The sequence below is a fragment of the Pygoscelis adeliae genome, unplaced genomic scaffold, assembly GCF_000699105.1.
Source record: "Pygoscelis adeliae isolate BGI_AS28 unplaced genomic scaffold, ASM69910v1 Scaffold413, whole genome shotgun sequence".
NCBI classification, from domain to species: Eukaryota; Metazoa; Chordata; class Aves; order Sphenisciformes; family Spheniscidae; genus Pygoscelis; species Pygoscelis adeliae.
In genome coordinates this window covers 1,658,324-1,674,794 of record NW_008824403.1, presented here as the reverse complement: position 1 = coordinate 1,674,794, position 16,471 = coordinate 1,658,324, and the positions used below count along the sequence as shown (strand labels likewise).

General features: G+C 37.7%; 1 protein-coding gene across 1 annotated transcript in view; it reads left to right on the top strand.

Annotated features, from left to right (window-relative positions):
• The window catches only part of DLG1 (discs, large homolog 1 (Drosophila)), a 177,238-nt gene that overhangs the window by 56,313 nt on the left and 104,454 nt on the right, over positions 1–16,471 (top strand). Inside the window, exon 4 of the mRNA XM_009320409.1 lies at positions 7,940–8,104. Within this exon, the coding sequence (XP_009318684.1) occupies positions 7,940–8,104 (165 nt within the window). The remainder of the gene's footprint in view (positions 1–7,939; positions 8,105–16,471) is intronic.

Genomic DNA, 16,471 nt, shown 5'->3' with positions numbered 1-16,471 from the left:
GGGGGGGTAAAGCACCCCGTACGAAACGCCGTCGGCAGAATTCTTTCTCTTTATTACCGTTGTTCGGCTGTACGCTAATAAGAAGCGTATCTTGCAGACCACTAGTTTCTTGAGCGCAATTAGTTTAGCAGTGTTGCGTTCTAAAATATCTTGGACTGCTTATGCATTTTATGGTTTTAATTATCTTCAAATAAACATGTATTGCTGTTAATACAGACTGGGTACTCTCCATTATCTACATCCCAAATGAACTGAAGGATTTAGGTTTAAGTAGTTGTGACCTGCTGGTAGTGCAGAGATTTTGCGCTAGGCACTTGTCGTTTTTTGAGGAAAAGTTGAAGGGGTGTATTGCACTAAAAATAAAATACCCTTGTCTACTGAGAAGATAGCCTTTGAATACTGAAGGAGTCAATATTTAAATGACAGTGTGCAACAGTAATACAGGATAACCTGCTCAGTCCTTTACATAAAGAAGCAATTCATCTCGCACAAGTAACTCTATGAAATACAGTGTTTTCCATTTTGCTGTACTGTTTTTTGACAACTTATGAAAAGAACATTCACAATCTGACTGTTCCTTCTTTGGTCTCTTTTCCTTGGCATTCTGGAACAGGTGGACTTCTTCATTACAAATATTTCTGATGTTTTTGTAAATGTGTGTATATATCTTAAATTGTTCTATGGTTTCTGGATATCTATGACAGGAAGCATTATGTCAATACTTACATTTAACACTAGCTGTGCATTTTAACATGTGATGGAACACTGTGACCTAAATGAACATGTTATATGCAGTTTTATTCAAGATACAGTGTTAAACTGAAATTGTCCAAGGGGGTGAAATGCCTTATGTTTCTGTCTTAGCTCTAATTATTAAAAGAGAACTTAGTGCTTTTATGTGAGAATGATGCAGCTAGTTACTCAAAGTACTGAACTTGTGTTTAAAAAAACAAACCCAAAGATCAAAAAAACAGTTCTAATATTTCAAGTTATTCATTTTACCGTATGTTGAGGCCTACATTGAAAATAATACTGAGCGGCCTATTCCATGATCAGTGAAGAAGTTCTGAAAATACACAACCATGTATCCTCTTTTCTTACATTACTGAAGTTTCTTTTGTTAGCCACAGGCTTTCAACTTTTCCGTGTGAATTGCTATTCACCTGCAAAGAGACTTTCTTTGGCTTTCATAATCTGCCTGGTTTTTACAAATGAGAAGTTTTCAAGTTAACTTCAGTTCTGCAGTAGTGGAGTGTGCCTTTTGTTTTGTGTCCTTTTCTTTTCCTCCATGAGGAAGGTGCTATTATTTTCCTAAGCGCTAGTTTCTGGTTTAGCACTTCCACTAGACTACAGAGAAGACTTGTACAAAATGCATTAGCATCTTAGTACACTATTCATTTTGGATTAGTTTTGTTTTAGCAAGATTATGCAAAATTTGGGTGTATTGTTGTTTTTGTTGTTAGAGTTGTTGGAGCTTACTTTCTGCTGAATGGTATCCGGAAGTCAGAGTTGTGAAGGTTGGTTTTTGGGGAGACGTGAGGAGAAGTGTAGGTATTTAGATATTTCTACTCATCTGCTTTTGACATATTGCGTGTCCTTTTATGCAGGAGTGGAGATGTTGAATATCAAGCAGTGTTTCTCAACAGCTTCAGTTGCTGGAATGATCTTTTGAAGGGTCCTTTCAGGTTTAGTTTAACTTCTAAAGTGGAGCGGTGCCTGAACAAGGACAAGTATTTAAACTTGGGGAGTCAGGTGCAAATGGTCTAAAGCCACTCTGTTTTATCATGCTGCCTGTTCATACTGCATCAGAGAGGATCTGACCTTGTGAGCTTCTATATATTTAAGCGAATTCAAATGACTAGATTTATTAAAGTCCTCACTGTTAACCTCTTTCAAAACACGGGTTGGACTTGTACACTGAAAATTAAAACTTACCCGGGGACAGACTGTGTAAGTCAGGCTGCATGTTTTCCTGGCTTTTGTTTATAATTTTTGTTGTTTGAAGTGTGCAGTAACTTCAGAGTCGTATTGCTGTGTGGGTGGGGAGGGTTAAAATCTGGAGGAAAAGGGAAGTGAGTATAAGAAAGAAGGTCAACTTACAAACTTTTAAATTGGTTTTTAAGCACCCTTTCACTCTTATATTAAAGCTGTTTTAGCACTGATTCTTTTTTTTTCTTTGTGTGTTAGGGAAGATACACTGCTGTGCTTTCAAAGTTGTTTTCACATAAAAAAGTGGATTGATGTGTACATCTAATATGAATTGGATTTTGATACACATCCTGTTTTGAAGAGAACTGTAGTTACTCCTGCCTTGCATTTTGTCATTAAGTTATCTGGTAGTTAAGGATGTTCTTGCATAATTTAATTTTCTGTCCATGAACATGGCATTCTGTATGGCTTAAATCTCTGGAATAACAGCATTGCATGCTGTTGTGCACATGGGTCAGCAGTTTAAGGCATGGGATTGCTTAAGTGTTGTTTAATTTCCTTTCATTTCTGTTTCAGTAAGATTTCTCATTAGAGGATCTTTAAAAAAATATAAAACCACAATTTAATTATCTCTAGGGGGTAGATTATACATGAATCTGTATGAAATATCTTCTTTTTAAAATATAGGTATGAGCTTAGGCAGATTGCAGTGAACCTTTTTTAGAATGAGTTTCCTAAAGTTTTTCTGTGCTTTTTCTGGGAACAGGCGATCTGTATTCTGAAAAATGGTGCTATAAAATGTCCACAAAATCCTTGTTTGTCCTGCACATTGTTGCAGATACTTTGTTCATCCTTATTTTTGCCTAACTCTGCTAGGCCTGGGAATTGAAGCAGGGAGGCTGTGGGCCCGAACAATTAACACAATGGATGATTTCACTGTGGTAAATTTGGACCATCTTCTTGTCTCATGTAAACTAGCACTGTTTTTTTATAATAAATGGTTTTTTCAGTAGTTTACACCAGTAAATAATTTACTCCATAGTGTTTGGTGACAGTTCAAAAATAATTGAAGGTGTAATCTAGCCTGAAGAAATTTGTTAAGTATGTTGCATCGAAAGAGAAATGTTTTTAATTTTGACATACCTGTATCCCTGCAACCGAATCCTTTGGGGCAGTAGCTCTGTCAGAAGTATGTGTTAAACGTTTAGCACTTGGATGCTTTGGACTTTAAATTATGATTATAAATTATACGGCAGTCCATAAAGCTTCTTAAAAATGCTTAAATTGCTTGGCTACTACCTAATTTAGTGCTGGGAAACTTCAGAGATGTGCAGCTGAAGCAGTCTGTCTGCAAGTTCAGAGCTGCTTTGCCACACCTGCCTTTTTTTCTTTCTTTTGATCTGTCTTGCCCATTGCTTGGCTGGCTCTTCTAGGCTAGGGTCTCCTTGGAGCCTGGATTTGGTTGCAGGATTGGATTCTCCTGGTTGTAAGCAGAGAAATGGTCTTCTGGTAGCCACTATGAGGTGGGCTGGTCCTGCGCTCTACCTGCTTTTCTCCCTCTTATGCCAGCACTGCTGCGTGTCTCATCTTGTTGTGAGCCACTTTAGGGAATTAAAGAAAATTTAATATTGCTGGAAGAGGGAACAAACATTCTGCTGGATTAGCTTGCTCACCATCTGAAGTCAGATGTGTAGTAGCAGCAAGGGGCAGGGAGACGTAGTTGTACAGCTCGACCAAGAGGGATTGAATGGGTCCTGGTCTTTGGACAGTAGCTGCCCTTTGAGTGAGCTAGGCTGTATTGTGAAACGGTATCTTTAGACTCCTGTGGAGGGTGACTTGCATGGGATTTCGCTTCAAGAATTAACTTGGCATGACTAAAACAGTTGACCAAATTCATGTTCAAGGGGTGGCAGCTCCTGGGAGAGGAAAGAAATGGACAATTTTGAATGGTGGCTGTTTGACCATGACAGATCACTCGAATGTGCTACTTCAGTCAAGAGGCATAGTACTTCAGCGGGGATGCTCTGTAGTAAAGTAATACAAAACTCTTCCACTTCTGTGGAGAATTAGCTGTTATAAGATACAGTAATTTCCTTGAAGCACTTTGTTCAAAAGTAATTTCTGCAAAGGGCAAAGATAGCGTGGTACCTTTCAGAATAAGTAGTGTTGTGGATGTTATGTTTTCATGCACTTTGTGTCCTTGTCTTCTACTTGCACTTTGAAACATTATCCTGTAAGTATTTCAGTTTGTGTATTTTAAACATTTTAAATCGGCTTTTGTTAGTAGTTTCAAGCTGGGAAATATTTTGCAAATAATAGTAAAGTCAATCTTGAATATCGTATCAAAAACCAATTAGCACTTCACATTTAAGATGTTTCTTCGAGAAGCTTATAGCCCTTGTCAGTGCCTCGTATGAGAGCGAATCCTTTGCCAGAACACTTTTTCATTTTTAATCTAAATTATAATGATATACTGATCTATTAAAACTTCACACGCACTATGTTATTGTAAGCACTGATACATTGTGTAATGTAAACATATGTTTCTTAGTGAAATCTAGAGCCTGTTTACACTCAGGCATGTCCAAATACTTGTTTCTAATAAATGTGTCTGGTGTCAGGAGAAAAATCAAGGTAATTCTGTGCTTTGCCTAAAGGTATTGACTGTTCTGCAAAGGAAGTTAATTTTGATTGACCTGTGACTATTTTATTAATTTTTTTTAAATAAAACTGGAATGATCCGCTTCTAGCTTTCCACGAGTCTTGTCTGAGATGAACTGGGAAGTTAATCCACTCTCAGGTCCTGTTTTCCTGTATTTCATAGTCAAATCGAAGCTTGAGATCTAGCAGGGACATTTTGGATCACAAGTCCAGCCAAATATTGCCTTCACCAGCGGAGCAGGCTCCTGTAATCTGGCAGAATTCCTACTTTCTCTGATGTTGCAAGACATTTTCTCTGCTTCTTGCAGCTCTGATGTTTATTTTCTCTAATTTCCATTGTGATCTTCTTTATGGTCTGATAATGTTCACTTGTATTTTTGACCACCACTGATCTCGAAATGATAATTCTTCTCTGTTTCTGATGTTTAACATGGCTGCTCTAGAGAGTTAATGTCAACTCATTTCAGGGTTTTGTTTTGATAAGTTAAAAACAAGTCCATCTCAGAAAATAGATGAATGGCAAGAGTCTGAAGCTGAGCAATCTAGCATCTCACTGCTGCAGGGAAAGGAAAGAAAAATAACTTTTATATTCTGCTAGTAGTGAGCTGTTAAGTTGGCTTGGTCATCTCATGAAACCTCTCTGCTAAAGATCTGAAAAACTAGGGCTTTTTGAGTAACCGTTGCAATCTTTCACAACTATCAGCATTCACCATCTCTCCTTTTCCATCCAGCTAAGGAGAAGGTATGGAAGTGTTTTGAGGTCGGCTGTTGTAATAACAGAAGTCTTAATGCTCTTGCTTTCCTCTTTGGAACTTTTTCTTCTGCCTTGTGCTTCTCTGCTAATCATTGTTATTTTTAGAGAAAAATATACTTGTATTGCTTCTACTTTATAGTTTCTAATACTTCAAAAGCATAATTTCTTTCATAGTAGAACTTGATCTCGTATGGTCTCAACAATGAAGGGTTGAATTGAGTAGGGTGGATAAAGATTTTTTTTTTTAAATTTTATTTTTTAAGTACAAAAGTAAATCAGGGTTATAACTTCAAAGATCCTCCGACATCTCATCAGTTACGGGCTAAAAGAAACTGCATCTTTAGTGTCTGCCTGTATGTGTGTGGTTGGGTGTGGGTTTGTTGCTGTTGTTTTGGGGTTTGGAGGCAGGGGGGGGGGTCTGCAGTAGGGCAGGCTGTGACTGGGTAAAGTGCAATGGGTGATGGAAATGTAAAGCCGCAAGTTGTTCCTTATAAGTTAGTAAGGGAACTTAGCTTGTCTCCCAAGGAATCTTAGCATTGGCAGAACAACGCGGCAGGGAAGAGAAGAGCAAACAAATCCTACCTCTTTCAGCACAAGTCAGTTACGTGACTTGAGCTGCCCCATTTGACCACTGCTTTACTGGGCAAAACTCTGCAATACGGCTTTACGATAAGTCTACAGAAGACAGAGTAGGCTGATGTATAGCTCCCTTCCAAAAGAGAGGGATCCCATCCTGATTTCCTCCCTCCTTTTGCACTGTCTCTGGTGTTCCTTGAGTCCCTGCCTGAATCGGGGTCAGCAATCCAGTACAAGTCTAACTCTGCAAAGGAGGAGGAAGAAAAAGTTGGCAATTTTCTGCTGATTTGAGAGCCAGAACCAAAGAAAGGAAGGGGATATGGTGCCTTCCCCGGGGTTTGGGAGACAGGGAAGAGTAAGAGATTCCTGTTGTTAGGAGTTTAGCTGTCCTATTTGACCATGCTTAGAGATTGTTTTTTGCTGGATAGACAAAAAATTAAGTCTTCCTATCTAAGACAGGCACCCAGGGGTGGGTGGGCAGGAAACGAATGGGTTAAGTGTTACGGGAGTTGGTAACAGATGAGTCATTTCAAGCAGTTTCTTTGTAGTTTGTCCTGTAGACTTTATAACTCTGTAATATTGCAGGACTCTTCTGTGAAGGGCAGGGATCTTTGTGGTAGCCTGAAATCGTACTTTCATGTAACTGTTAACAGGGTTAGTTATCATACACTGTTTATCGGGTACTGCCTTGGTGTAGTGTTCACGTGCTTATAGACAAGTGGTTACTTGCAGTGATCTACTGGATTACAATGTAGAAATGACTTACCAAGGTGACGACTATTTTTGACTTAAATTGTGGAATGCAAATCTTAGAATTCTGTTTAAAAAAACCTCAAGGAAATACCTTCTATCCTAAATATACTTTCTTAATAATAGGAATAGCTTTTTCCAAGTTTAAAACCATTACGTGTTTACAAGGTTTTTCTGTTCCTTTATTGACATGACATGCTTTCCCTGTAAACTAGTAACAACTATATATGTACTCCAGAGTATAGTAGTAGTGTGTGAAAGTGAATGTGGTTATAAAATGTTGGGGTGCATCTTGTGGAGTGACTAAACCCTGCTGGAAAAGTTACATGATTTCAGCTTTCAGCTTTAGCTTTAACTAGCAATAAAATGCAGGGGCTACCTAAAGCGCCTCAGAATTGGCTGAGTCTACAAATGTGAAACTGGGGTGAAGCCTGAATTTAAGTATGTTTGTAATGTGAGCCCATGTTAGCTCTGGAGTTTGGAGGTGCTGGATGAGCGGTTAACTCTGCAGTCCAGAGAACAGGTGAATATTATGTATGTTCCTGATTTCATTAATACCTTTTAGTACGGATCTGCGCAGTCTGACTAGAACGCATCCCTGGTGGGTAAGTAATAGGTTCTGGTTTTTGAAATTGAATGCAAATTAATAAGGCTGAGACTGAGTAATGTCTTGTGTTTCTGTTTGAAGACTTGCTTGTTGGGGAAACTAATGGGTCTAGTAGCAAAACCACATTTTATTGTTTCATAATGAAGTTAGCAGTAGTGAATTGCTATATTGATACCCCAGTATAAAAGCTGAAACTCTTTAGCAGACAAAAAATGCTTTTGGCGGATGTGCTAAGTTAGAAGTATAGAAAAAAGCTTTTGAGGCTGATAATTTTTAAAGGCAGGACAAGGTGATAAATCCAGTTGGTACTGAGTTTCTGCTATTAGTGAATAATGTAGTGTTAAAGTGTTTGTAAGGAAAAAAACTAGTAAAGGGAAAAGTGCTTTGGAAAAGGGTTTGGGGACATGTTACTGTATGCAAATAGGCAAAAGAAAATTAGGTAGCTTTATAGTGGTTCTAGGTGAGACTGAAAAGGCTGGAACCTTTTTAGACAGGATCAGTGTTTAAACTGAAAATACTAATTAAAACTTTTATTTCTAGATTTTATTGCCTTGAAGGTCAGCAGTGTCAGAAAATAACTATTTCTGTCTGACCTAGGTTTTCTGGGTAATCTTTTCACATTTCTGTGGTGGACTGACTTTTTGTATAATTGTTTTCTTCAGAAATACCGCTATCAGGATGAAGATACACCTCCACAGGAGCACAGCTCTCCACACATTACCAATGAGGTGACAGGTCCAGAGCTGGTTCATGTATCAGAAAAAAATCTATCGCAAATTGAGAATGTCCATGGATTTGTTTCCCATTCTCATATTTCGCCAGTAAAGGTAGGCATTTTTAAAGTTATTATGAGAGTGAACTCTTTTGATGTACTCTCCAGGGATATAATTTTGGGGGGCGGGGGGGAAACGCATGCGATATACCTGCTTCTATTTTTTAAATGGAACTGCTCATTTGTAAAATTCACTTTGTAGACGTTAAGGCATTTACATGGTTCCACACATTCTGACCAAAAGTGCATGATAGTAAAATGCTCAGATAACAAATGTAGGTTACTTAAGGTCTCAGGTATAGTTGTGATGGGCCCTGTGGTTACTGCTGTCAGTTACATTTTGGGTTTTCTACCAGGATCCTGTAGAATCAATTCAGAGTTTGTTTCTAGTAAATATTTTAATCGAGGACCTATGTGGAAAACATAATAAGCCAAGTGTAATATCTGTCTCCAGAGTTTTTCAGCATACAGCACCATTATTCTCAGGATGGTTCCAGTAACTTCAAGATAGATTTAAAAAGTAAGAGGACAAACTGAGTGTGAGGTTTTGGGGGGTTGGGGGCAGTAGCAGGCAGTTTTATTTGCTGGGTTAGTAGGGAGATGTAGCTTAATCATTTTCTGAATGGCGTAATATTTTAGCGTGCCAGACTAAATGCTGTTTTCTATAACACTTCTGAGTCTTTATGGCTTGTTTTGAGGAAAAAATCAGAGAAGTCATTTGATAGTGATGAGTATTTGGGCTTTAGAATGATGAGGTGGGCTTACATTGTGGTAGGCCTACAGTCTGGTATTTTTAGCATGAATTGTTGGTGTGTGGTAGTATCCTTTGACTGAAATTGGCAGTGTACTGTAACGAGCGCCGCTGTATTTTAAGAAAAAAGTTGTTTTGAACTTAGTTCTATTTCCAGAATTCTTTTTATTATAAAGAAAAATCGTGCTGAATGTATCAGCTCTTTATAATTTTGTAAGGATTCTGCAGAGGAACAAACTGTGGGCGGCTGTGTTTAGTAATTGTGTTCCAGCCTTTCTAAGATTTTAAAAATGTATATGTTGATATTGAACACAGTTATGTATTTTTACTTATAACTCCATAAGGAACTCTGTGTTTCCGTAATCTTCAGGAGCTAGACGAGCTGAATTCTTTAAGCCCTAATGAATAACCTTTTTCAAGCCCTATTTCAAGGGCTATATTAACCTCTGAAGAGCCTTGTAAGAAAGCTAATATGACAAACCTTTCATTTTGAGAATGGCTAGGACCTCAATCTTCTGTTGCTTATCAAGGTAGACACACAGTAACACACTTTCATATGTCTAATTCCCTGAATTCATTGATATTCAGAAAGTAATACATCCCATTTTGTGTGCAACCATTAGAAATTAAAAAAAAAAAAAAATCCCCTGTCTCTGGGAACTTAAGGTCAACTCTGTTCATTCACAAGCTTTTCCTACTTCATAATGCAGTTAGTCTTGCATTTCAGAAAGCATAAAGGGGTCAAAAAGGCAAAGAGGCAAACTGCAAAACTGTCTGTAATAAGTGATCAAGTATAATGCATTTCACAATTGAGAAACTCATAGAAATAAAAATTAGAATTCTAGAATGGGTGTACGAGACTGAAGATCTGTTTCTTGGAACTGACTAGGTTTTATTTCATTGTACTTGAGACTGTTTAAAGGGCTGTAATTACCTTGGTTTCTTTCTGGCTGCTTGGATCTAAGGGAAACCAAACTACTCAGAATAGTTCCTGTGTTTGACTTTATTTCACATTATTTCTGCAAATAACCAACTACAGAAATACAGAAGTGAGGATTTGATATTGGCAATATTAACATTCCATGGAAGATGACTTAATTTCTTACCTCTCTATAGTGTGAGTGATCTCTACCTTACCAAGATCCTATCAGGCAGTCTCACAAACAAGTGAGGCTTGTATTTGGAGTGTTATACGGGACACTGTTATAATTATCTGTTTTAATTGAGCTTTATCTAACTACTGTAACTTTCTGTAAAGACGCTGATGTAAAACGCAGACAGTTTTACAGAAATAGATATGAATGATTATACTCTGCCTTCCTCTGCTCAGATGTGATCTAAGCAGAAAATTCTTTAGTTTTCTTGGGGTGCGTTGAATATACAATTCTGCTGCACTGTTCTGGAAGAAAGAAACCATGTCTCATTTCAGCTATTCTGGAAATAGAGTTAAGCAATGTGTAAGTATAATTGCAAAATATGGTGAGGCCTTTTCAAAATACTATGTATCTTAGGTCTCTGAGGAGTATTACTATTATCTTTGTCAAATCAGTAAGCGCTGGGCAATCGCCACTTGATAGGAAAGAATGTGTATAAGAGAAATATTATTGTGCAACTCATATTACCATTTATAACATACATCTGATTATTTTTACGTGACTATTAATTTCAAAGCAACGTATCATAGAGTAGTTTGGGTTGGAAGGGACCTCTAAAGGTCGTCTAGTCCAACCTCCCTGCCGTGGGCAGGGACATCTTCAACTAGATCAGGTTGCTCAGAGCCCCGTCCAACCTGACCTTGAATGTTTCCAGGGATGGGGCATCCACCACCTCTCTGGGCAACCTGTTCCAGTGCTTCACCACCCTCAGCGTAAAAAATTTCTTCCTTAGATCTAGTCTATATCTACCTCCCTTCAGTTTAAAGCCATTTACCATACCAATGTATGGTAGAACTGAAACTTCTCTGAGCTTTGTTCATCTGAAAACTGGGGTGGGTGCTCCAGGTTTCAGTTCTTTACCAGCATTTTGTGGAACTTTGAATTCTGATGTGAAGTTGGCTGCTGACTTGCTTCTCTCCTGAAGAAGTTAACTTCTTTGCATAAATTGTTTATAACCAGAGTCTGAGGTCTTAAGGTATTTGGAGTGAGGGATGCATCTGTAGTTTTGTAGGCCCTGGGGGTCTTTATGGGACCTTTTAGAGTAAAATGCCTTTGAGCTCACAAAATTTCTTTTCGGTCAGGAGATGGTTTGCTGAAGTTATTGGAATAAATGCTGTTAAAAATTGAACTTCAGTATGTCAGAAAATAACCAAGGTTGCTACTGTATTATTAGCATAGCTGGTCCTCTCTTCTTTTGACTTGATGATCTGCAAGATGTTCATAGTTTTGGCATAGCTCATGCTGAAGATCAATTTAGCAACAACAGCTCTGAGTTAAGAGTGCTTTGCGTAATTTGTTTAGTAGGTTGGCTTGATGCACTGTGTAGGGACCAGGTTTTGGCTAATATACAAGATCTTGATTAGCTGCTTTGACTAGTACATTTGCTTAAGGCAACTAAATGTAATAGAGGATGTTATGTTTATTACATTAATAAACTAATAAGATTTTTTAAAATATAAATGTTAAATACACTTGAAATTTCAAACACAGTTATTAGTTTGAAGACCAAATGTAAACAGTGGTTTTACGATCACATGCTGCCTTTTAAGAAATGCTGCAGAGGGCAGTAGAATCAGATTTTGAGGAATACCTTCTTTTATAGCAAGCCCTCTGCAGTCTAGAGCAATAACACAGAACACGAATAGACTATGGGGAAGAAGGGAGATGCCTGGTTTTAACTAGTTTACATTTTGTTCTCGAGAGAAGCTTTTGAATTTTCTAGGACTTAAAGCAGCTTTTACAACTTGTTTGGACAGGTGGATGGCTTTCAAAGAGCAGCTTTCAATGACCAAAAAGACAAATGTGTATCCTAAATTTTTAGAGGATGAGCACGTGACTACTATTTATCAAATGTTCCACATTAAGTACTATAGTAACTCAAGGTGGTTTACCTTCTTGACAGAGGGGCGGGCTACCCCACATTCAGGTCGGGGTAAGATATTGCACATTTGCAATTAGCATGAAATAACTGATATTAGCTGTACTTGATTTAAAGTTGAAACATGAGACAGGGCTTACAGGTTTTGTCTTGTTAGGGTGGAGCTTTGTCAGTTTAAGAAGAAATGTATATTTCGTATGTCTCAAGCATCAATCGAAGTAAACTTGACCCAGGAGATTTTGTCCTCTGTTCCCTATTTAATACTGGCTGAAGTGGAACTCTTCTTAATTCTGTAAAACAGGGTTTTTTTGAATGTTTAATGGTAGAGAATCATGAACAGATAGTGAAAATGGTCAAACTTCAAATCCTTCACAAATATTCTGTCCAAAATGTTTTAAAGAATATTTTCAGGTAGGTAGGCAGCCAGTACCAGAATTTCTTCAGTATGAGGTTTCCGCATTCCTCATAGAAACTTGCGATTATAATGTGATGTTCCTTGAGTTGTTATGAAATAAAATGTGATGAAGTTGAATTGACTTTGATGTAATTGAAGCAATGCATTGCTACCAAGATTGACCACTAGATGGTGATGCTACAAAAGGATTTATTTCAATTGTAAAACTGAATTTAGCTTCTCTAGTATACCTTCAGATTGACGTTTGTGAATTTAACATTTGTTTTTATTAAATTCCTCTAACCAAGTGAAATCTGTCAGAGATGTGATATGATACCAAACAAGTTTTTAAACTGTGGAGTGGAAGTTGGAGTTTTCTATCAAGGAAAAAAAAAAAGCTTTGAGTAATAAATTATTAAAAGGTTTTAAAATAATGGGTCATGATGTAAGAAGACAAAAAAACCCTATCTTAAATTGCAGTATTTTTCATTTAAAGCAACCTATGCATGAAAGGGAAAATATTTTATTTATAGCTCTATATTTATGATGTAGCATGGCAATTCAGTATTTAAGTGTAGACCCTGATTGGGGCTTGTATATTTTTCTTTATTATGTTTGTGTATTAATGTTGGTATTTGGGGCTAGTATTTCACTGGTAATACAGAAGCTCCAAAGAAAACATGCAATAATTTGTAAACTACTAAATATATTTTGTACTGGAAAGATACACCATGACTAGTGTGATAAATGTTAATATTTATCCTGCTCTGTAATAAACTCTCTTAACATTACAGTATTCACTGCAGTTCCATTATATCTACAATTCCCATTCAAAATTTGCACAAGGCTGTTCTTGGAGAGTTTTCCAAGTATTTGGTAAGTTTATAAATGATATTATGGTGTGGCTGCCTGCAGTAACAGGAAGCTAGACTTACTGATTCAGAAAAGTCTCTTCAGTTCTTTTTTCTTTAACCAGATCTTTTTTGCCGATCTGTCTCTGGAGATTTTCACCATAACACCACTCTTCAAGGGGTGTGAGAAGAATGCACTTGGTTTGTTCCTTACACACATAGCGGACACTGACAGCTGAACGTAAATGTTTTAGTTGGAACATTGTACTGGCTTTATTAGTCTAGTAAGGTATCTAAAATTGCTTATTCATGCTCTACAGTAAAATTGTAATTACTGACTGAATAGCACAGCCATAAGGAACTAAAGGTATTCTACTTGTTGAATATTTGGCATATTTAGAATAGCTTTGTCCAATCATCAATGAAGTAGCAGAACAATCCAGGAATTGTGAGAAATAGATGTGGCAGGGGGGAAGTATGTTAATCTTATGGTTACATAATTATGGACTCTTGTACATATTTCATGCAATGCAGTCGGCTACTTTGCTGTTCTCGTGTTCAGAAATTATCATCTCTATACAAGTGATGCTGGGAAAAGACAGTTCTGAGCAGGTCAGGCAGCGCAGCGATTGGCCTTTTTCATTACCGGCTGCCTGTTTTACCTCATGCAGAGACCTGCCGCTCCGGCTGAGTGCTGTTATATTCTGCTAGAGTACTTGAGTAAAGCAGTAAAAATCCCTGCTTCCTTATACCAAAGATCTTTTTAAAAAACATTTTAGACGTGGTTTAATGCTGCTTGCCCATTTAAAGCACAGTGGTGGAGTCTTTTGTGGTTGTATAAACTTACTTCAGTAAAGAAAACAATGACTTCATAATACTATGAAATTAAATGCAAATGAGTTAATGTTTTCTTATCTTTGAACTGTGAAGTATTTCAAACTGACGTGAAATACTGTTCCCCATTGAAAAAGATGACAGTTTTACCCCCAAATTTTAACTACAAGAATCTTTTTGCTCAAGTGAAGCAACTGGTGCTGGGTCCAAGACTAATCTCAGAATGTGTTGAACACCTTTGAACCAGTAGCTTTGCCCCATATCAGTGCCCCTCTGCTTTATCTATGTTTACCTAGCAGTGTCAGATCTGGGAGAAATTAAACTTATTCAGGTTCAGTTTGCATTAGAGTGACAGTAGTCCTTTATTGGGATAAAAGCAGTAAACCAGTTTACCTTCTTTGGTTCTGTGAATCTCTGAACTGTTGGTGCTTGGGACAGTGTAGTGGTGAGGGAAGGATTGCTCTATGCTTACACTTTTAGCTACTGAGACAGACAGTAGGTTAGTTGGGGCATGTTATTTGACCTAGTGCTGTGATTATGTGCTTGCTGGGTAAGTAGTATGGTCTTTAGCCTTACCTTTCCTCTTGCTTAGAAGTAGCAGCCCCTGTTTTTGTGCCAGATACCCCATACTTAGTGTAGTGTACACATAATTTCAAAAAAGTTTCTAATAATATATATTAGTGGTACCCAAACCTACGTGACGGGCTTTGTAATCCTAGTACAACAGTCCAGTTGACTGTAGTTTTACTCTGTGGGGAAAAAAAAAAAAAAGTCGTGTCCACTTAGTGTATGCCTGCTTTTTTTCCACATGTTCAGATATGTTTGGAAAAGTATTGCCAGGACCTAATGGTATTTAAGCTTAATGGTTTTAAACGAACTTCGGTATGAAACTACTTATCTATTAGTGCTGCAATGCTGTATAACAGTCTACTTAATTGACTGTGGTATCACAGGAATGAAATATGGCAAGGTGGTACTCGTTCTTAAAGTAGCATCCAGAAGGAAGAGGAGAAATGAGAATTCACTTTCATTTCGGTACTGTCAAAACATGGTGAAATTATTCTAAAGAGCAGAATCAATGATTATGTGGAGAAATTACAGATAAAGAGGCAATGAAAGCATTGTAAAAAGAACTTCTGCCGCACAAATCTCTTGGAGCATGTGCATAAAGATCATCTTGTTGATGTAGGTTTCTAGGTTTCCTTAGATGCACACAACAGAATTCCTCAAAAAAGCTTACAGGGAAATTTAAGCTGTCATGGAATAAGAAAAAAGAAAAAATCTTGGTATTTAATTGTCTAAAAAACCCAAAACAAACCAATAACAGCAGGAAAGTAAAGGGTAAGAAAGAAGATCAGTAATCATGGTGGATGGAGGTTACCAGAAGGATCTCGGAAGAACTTGTGTTCTCATTGCATCATCTCAGAGGTCAGGGTTATAACAGATTAATGGAACAATCATCTCAGTGTTCAAGTTACAGTCAAAAAGGCATATGGAATACAAGGAAAAGCTGGGGAAAGCAAATGGGAGTAAAAGTGCATTATTTTAGCACTCTAGAAATCTGTGCCATTCCTTATCTCGATGAAGCAGGCATTTCAATCTAGAAATGGTTCATAGGAGAGGAATAAGAGTGGTCAGAGGCAGGGGCAGCTACTGTACAATGAAAGATGAATCAGTTTGACTCCTCAGTTTGGGAAAGAGCTGAGTTGGGAGATATCAATAAAACTGCAGTCAGTAAGGTTGGGTCACTAAAATTACGAAAATGACTAGGGAATGGTTATTTCAGAAATATAAATTTATATTCAGAAATATAAATTAGTAGGTGATAATTGTCTTATAGCCCCTAAACACAGTGACCTACAGTCAGCCTCTGACTTTAGAATAATCTTTCAGCTGCTGATAGTCTTTTGGTTTCTGGCTGCACCAATAAAGGTATTACAGCATGCATCGCTTGTCTTTTCTGCCCTTTCTCTTCAACTGGAAGCAAGCACCTTTATTTAACTCCTTCCCATTAATCTGTATGGCAAATAACTGCTTATATAAATGTGCATACACACACATGCTTCCTTTAATGCAGGACAACCTCCTTTCCCTGTGAAGCCAAATCTTGTGCTGAGAAGCTTAATAGGTTCCCTTCTGTTTATCTCCTGGTATGTCTTCCCTCCAGTTCCCCCCATTCCCTCAAGTGCTTGCCCAGAAGTCTTTGAGAGCTTGTGGAGCTTCTGTTAAAATAGACTTCTCTGTTCATTCGGAGAGTGTTTCTGCTCTCAGAAAGAACTGATGGTCTTTATGATTTGAGGAACTATGAAGGCGTGTTCAAGGTTAGCTGTCAAAGTAATTGTAACTTCCTGTTTTCCCTAGTGCATTTTCTTGTTTATATTATTTCCTGAATCCTCCTGCCGTCTGAGTAGGGAGGGAAGATTACCCTGAAGATGAAGATGCTGTTTCCATTTGGAAATTAAAGATCAGATGACATGCGATTTGCAAGATTGATTGATACTTATGGCTGTGAGAAAGTTGCAATCTGTTACCTTTTTCTAAATGGAGACCTTTCTAAAG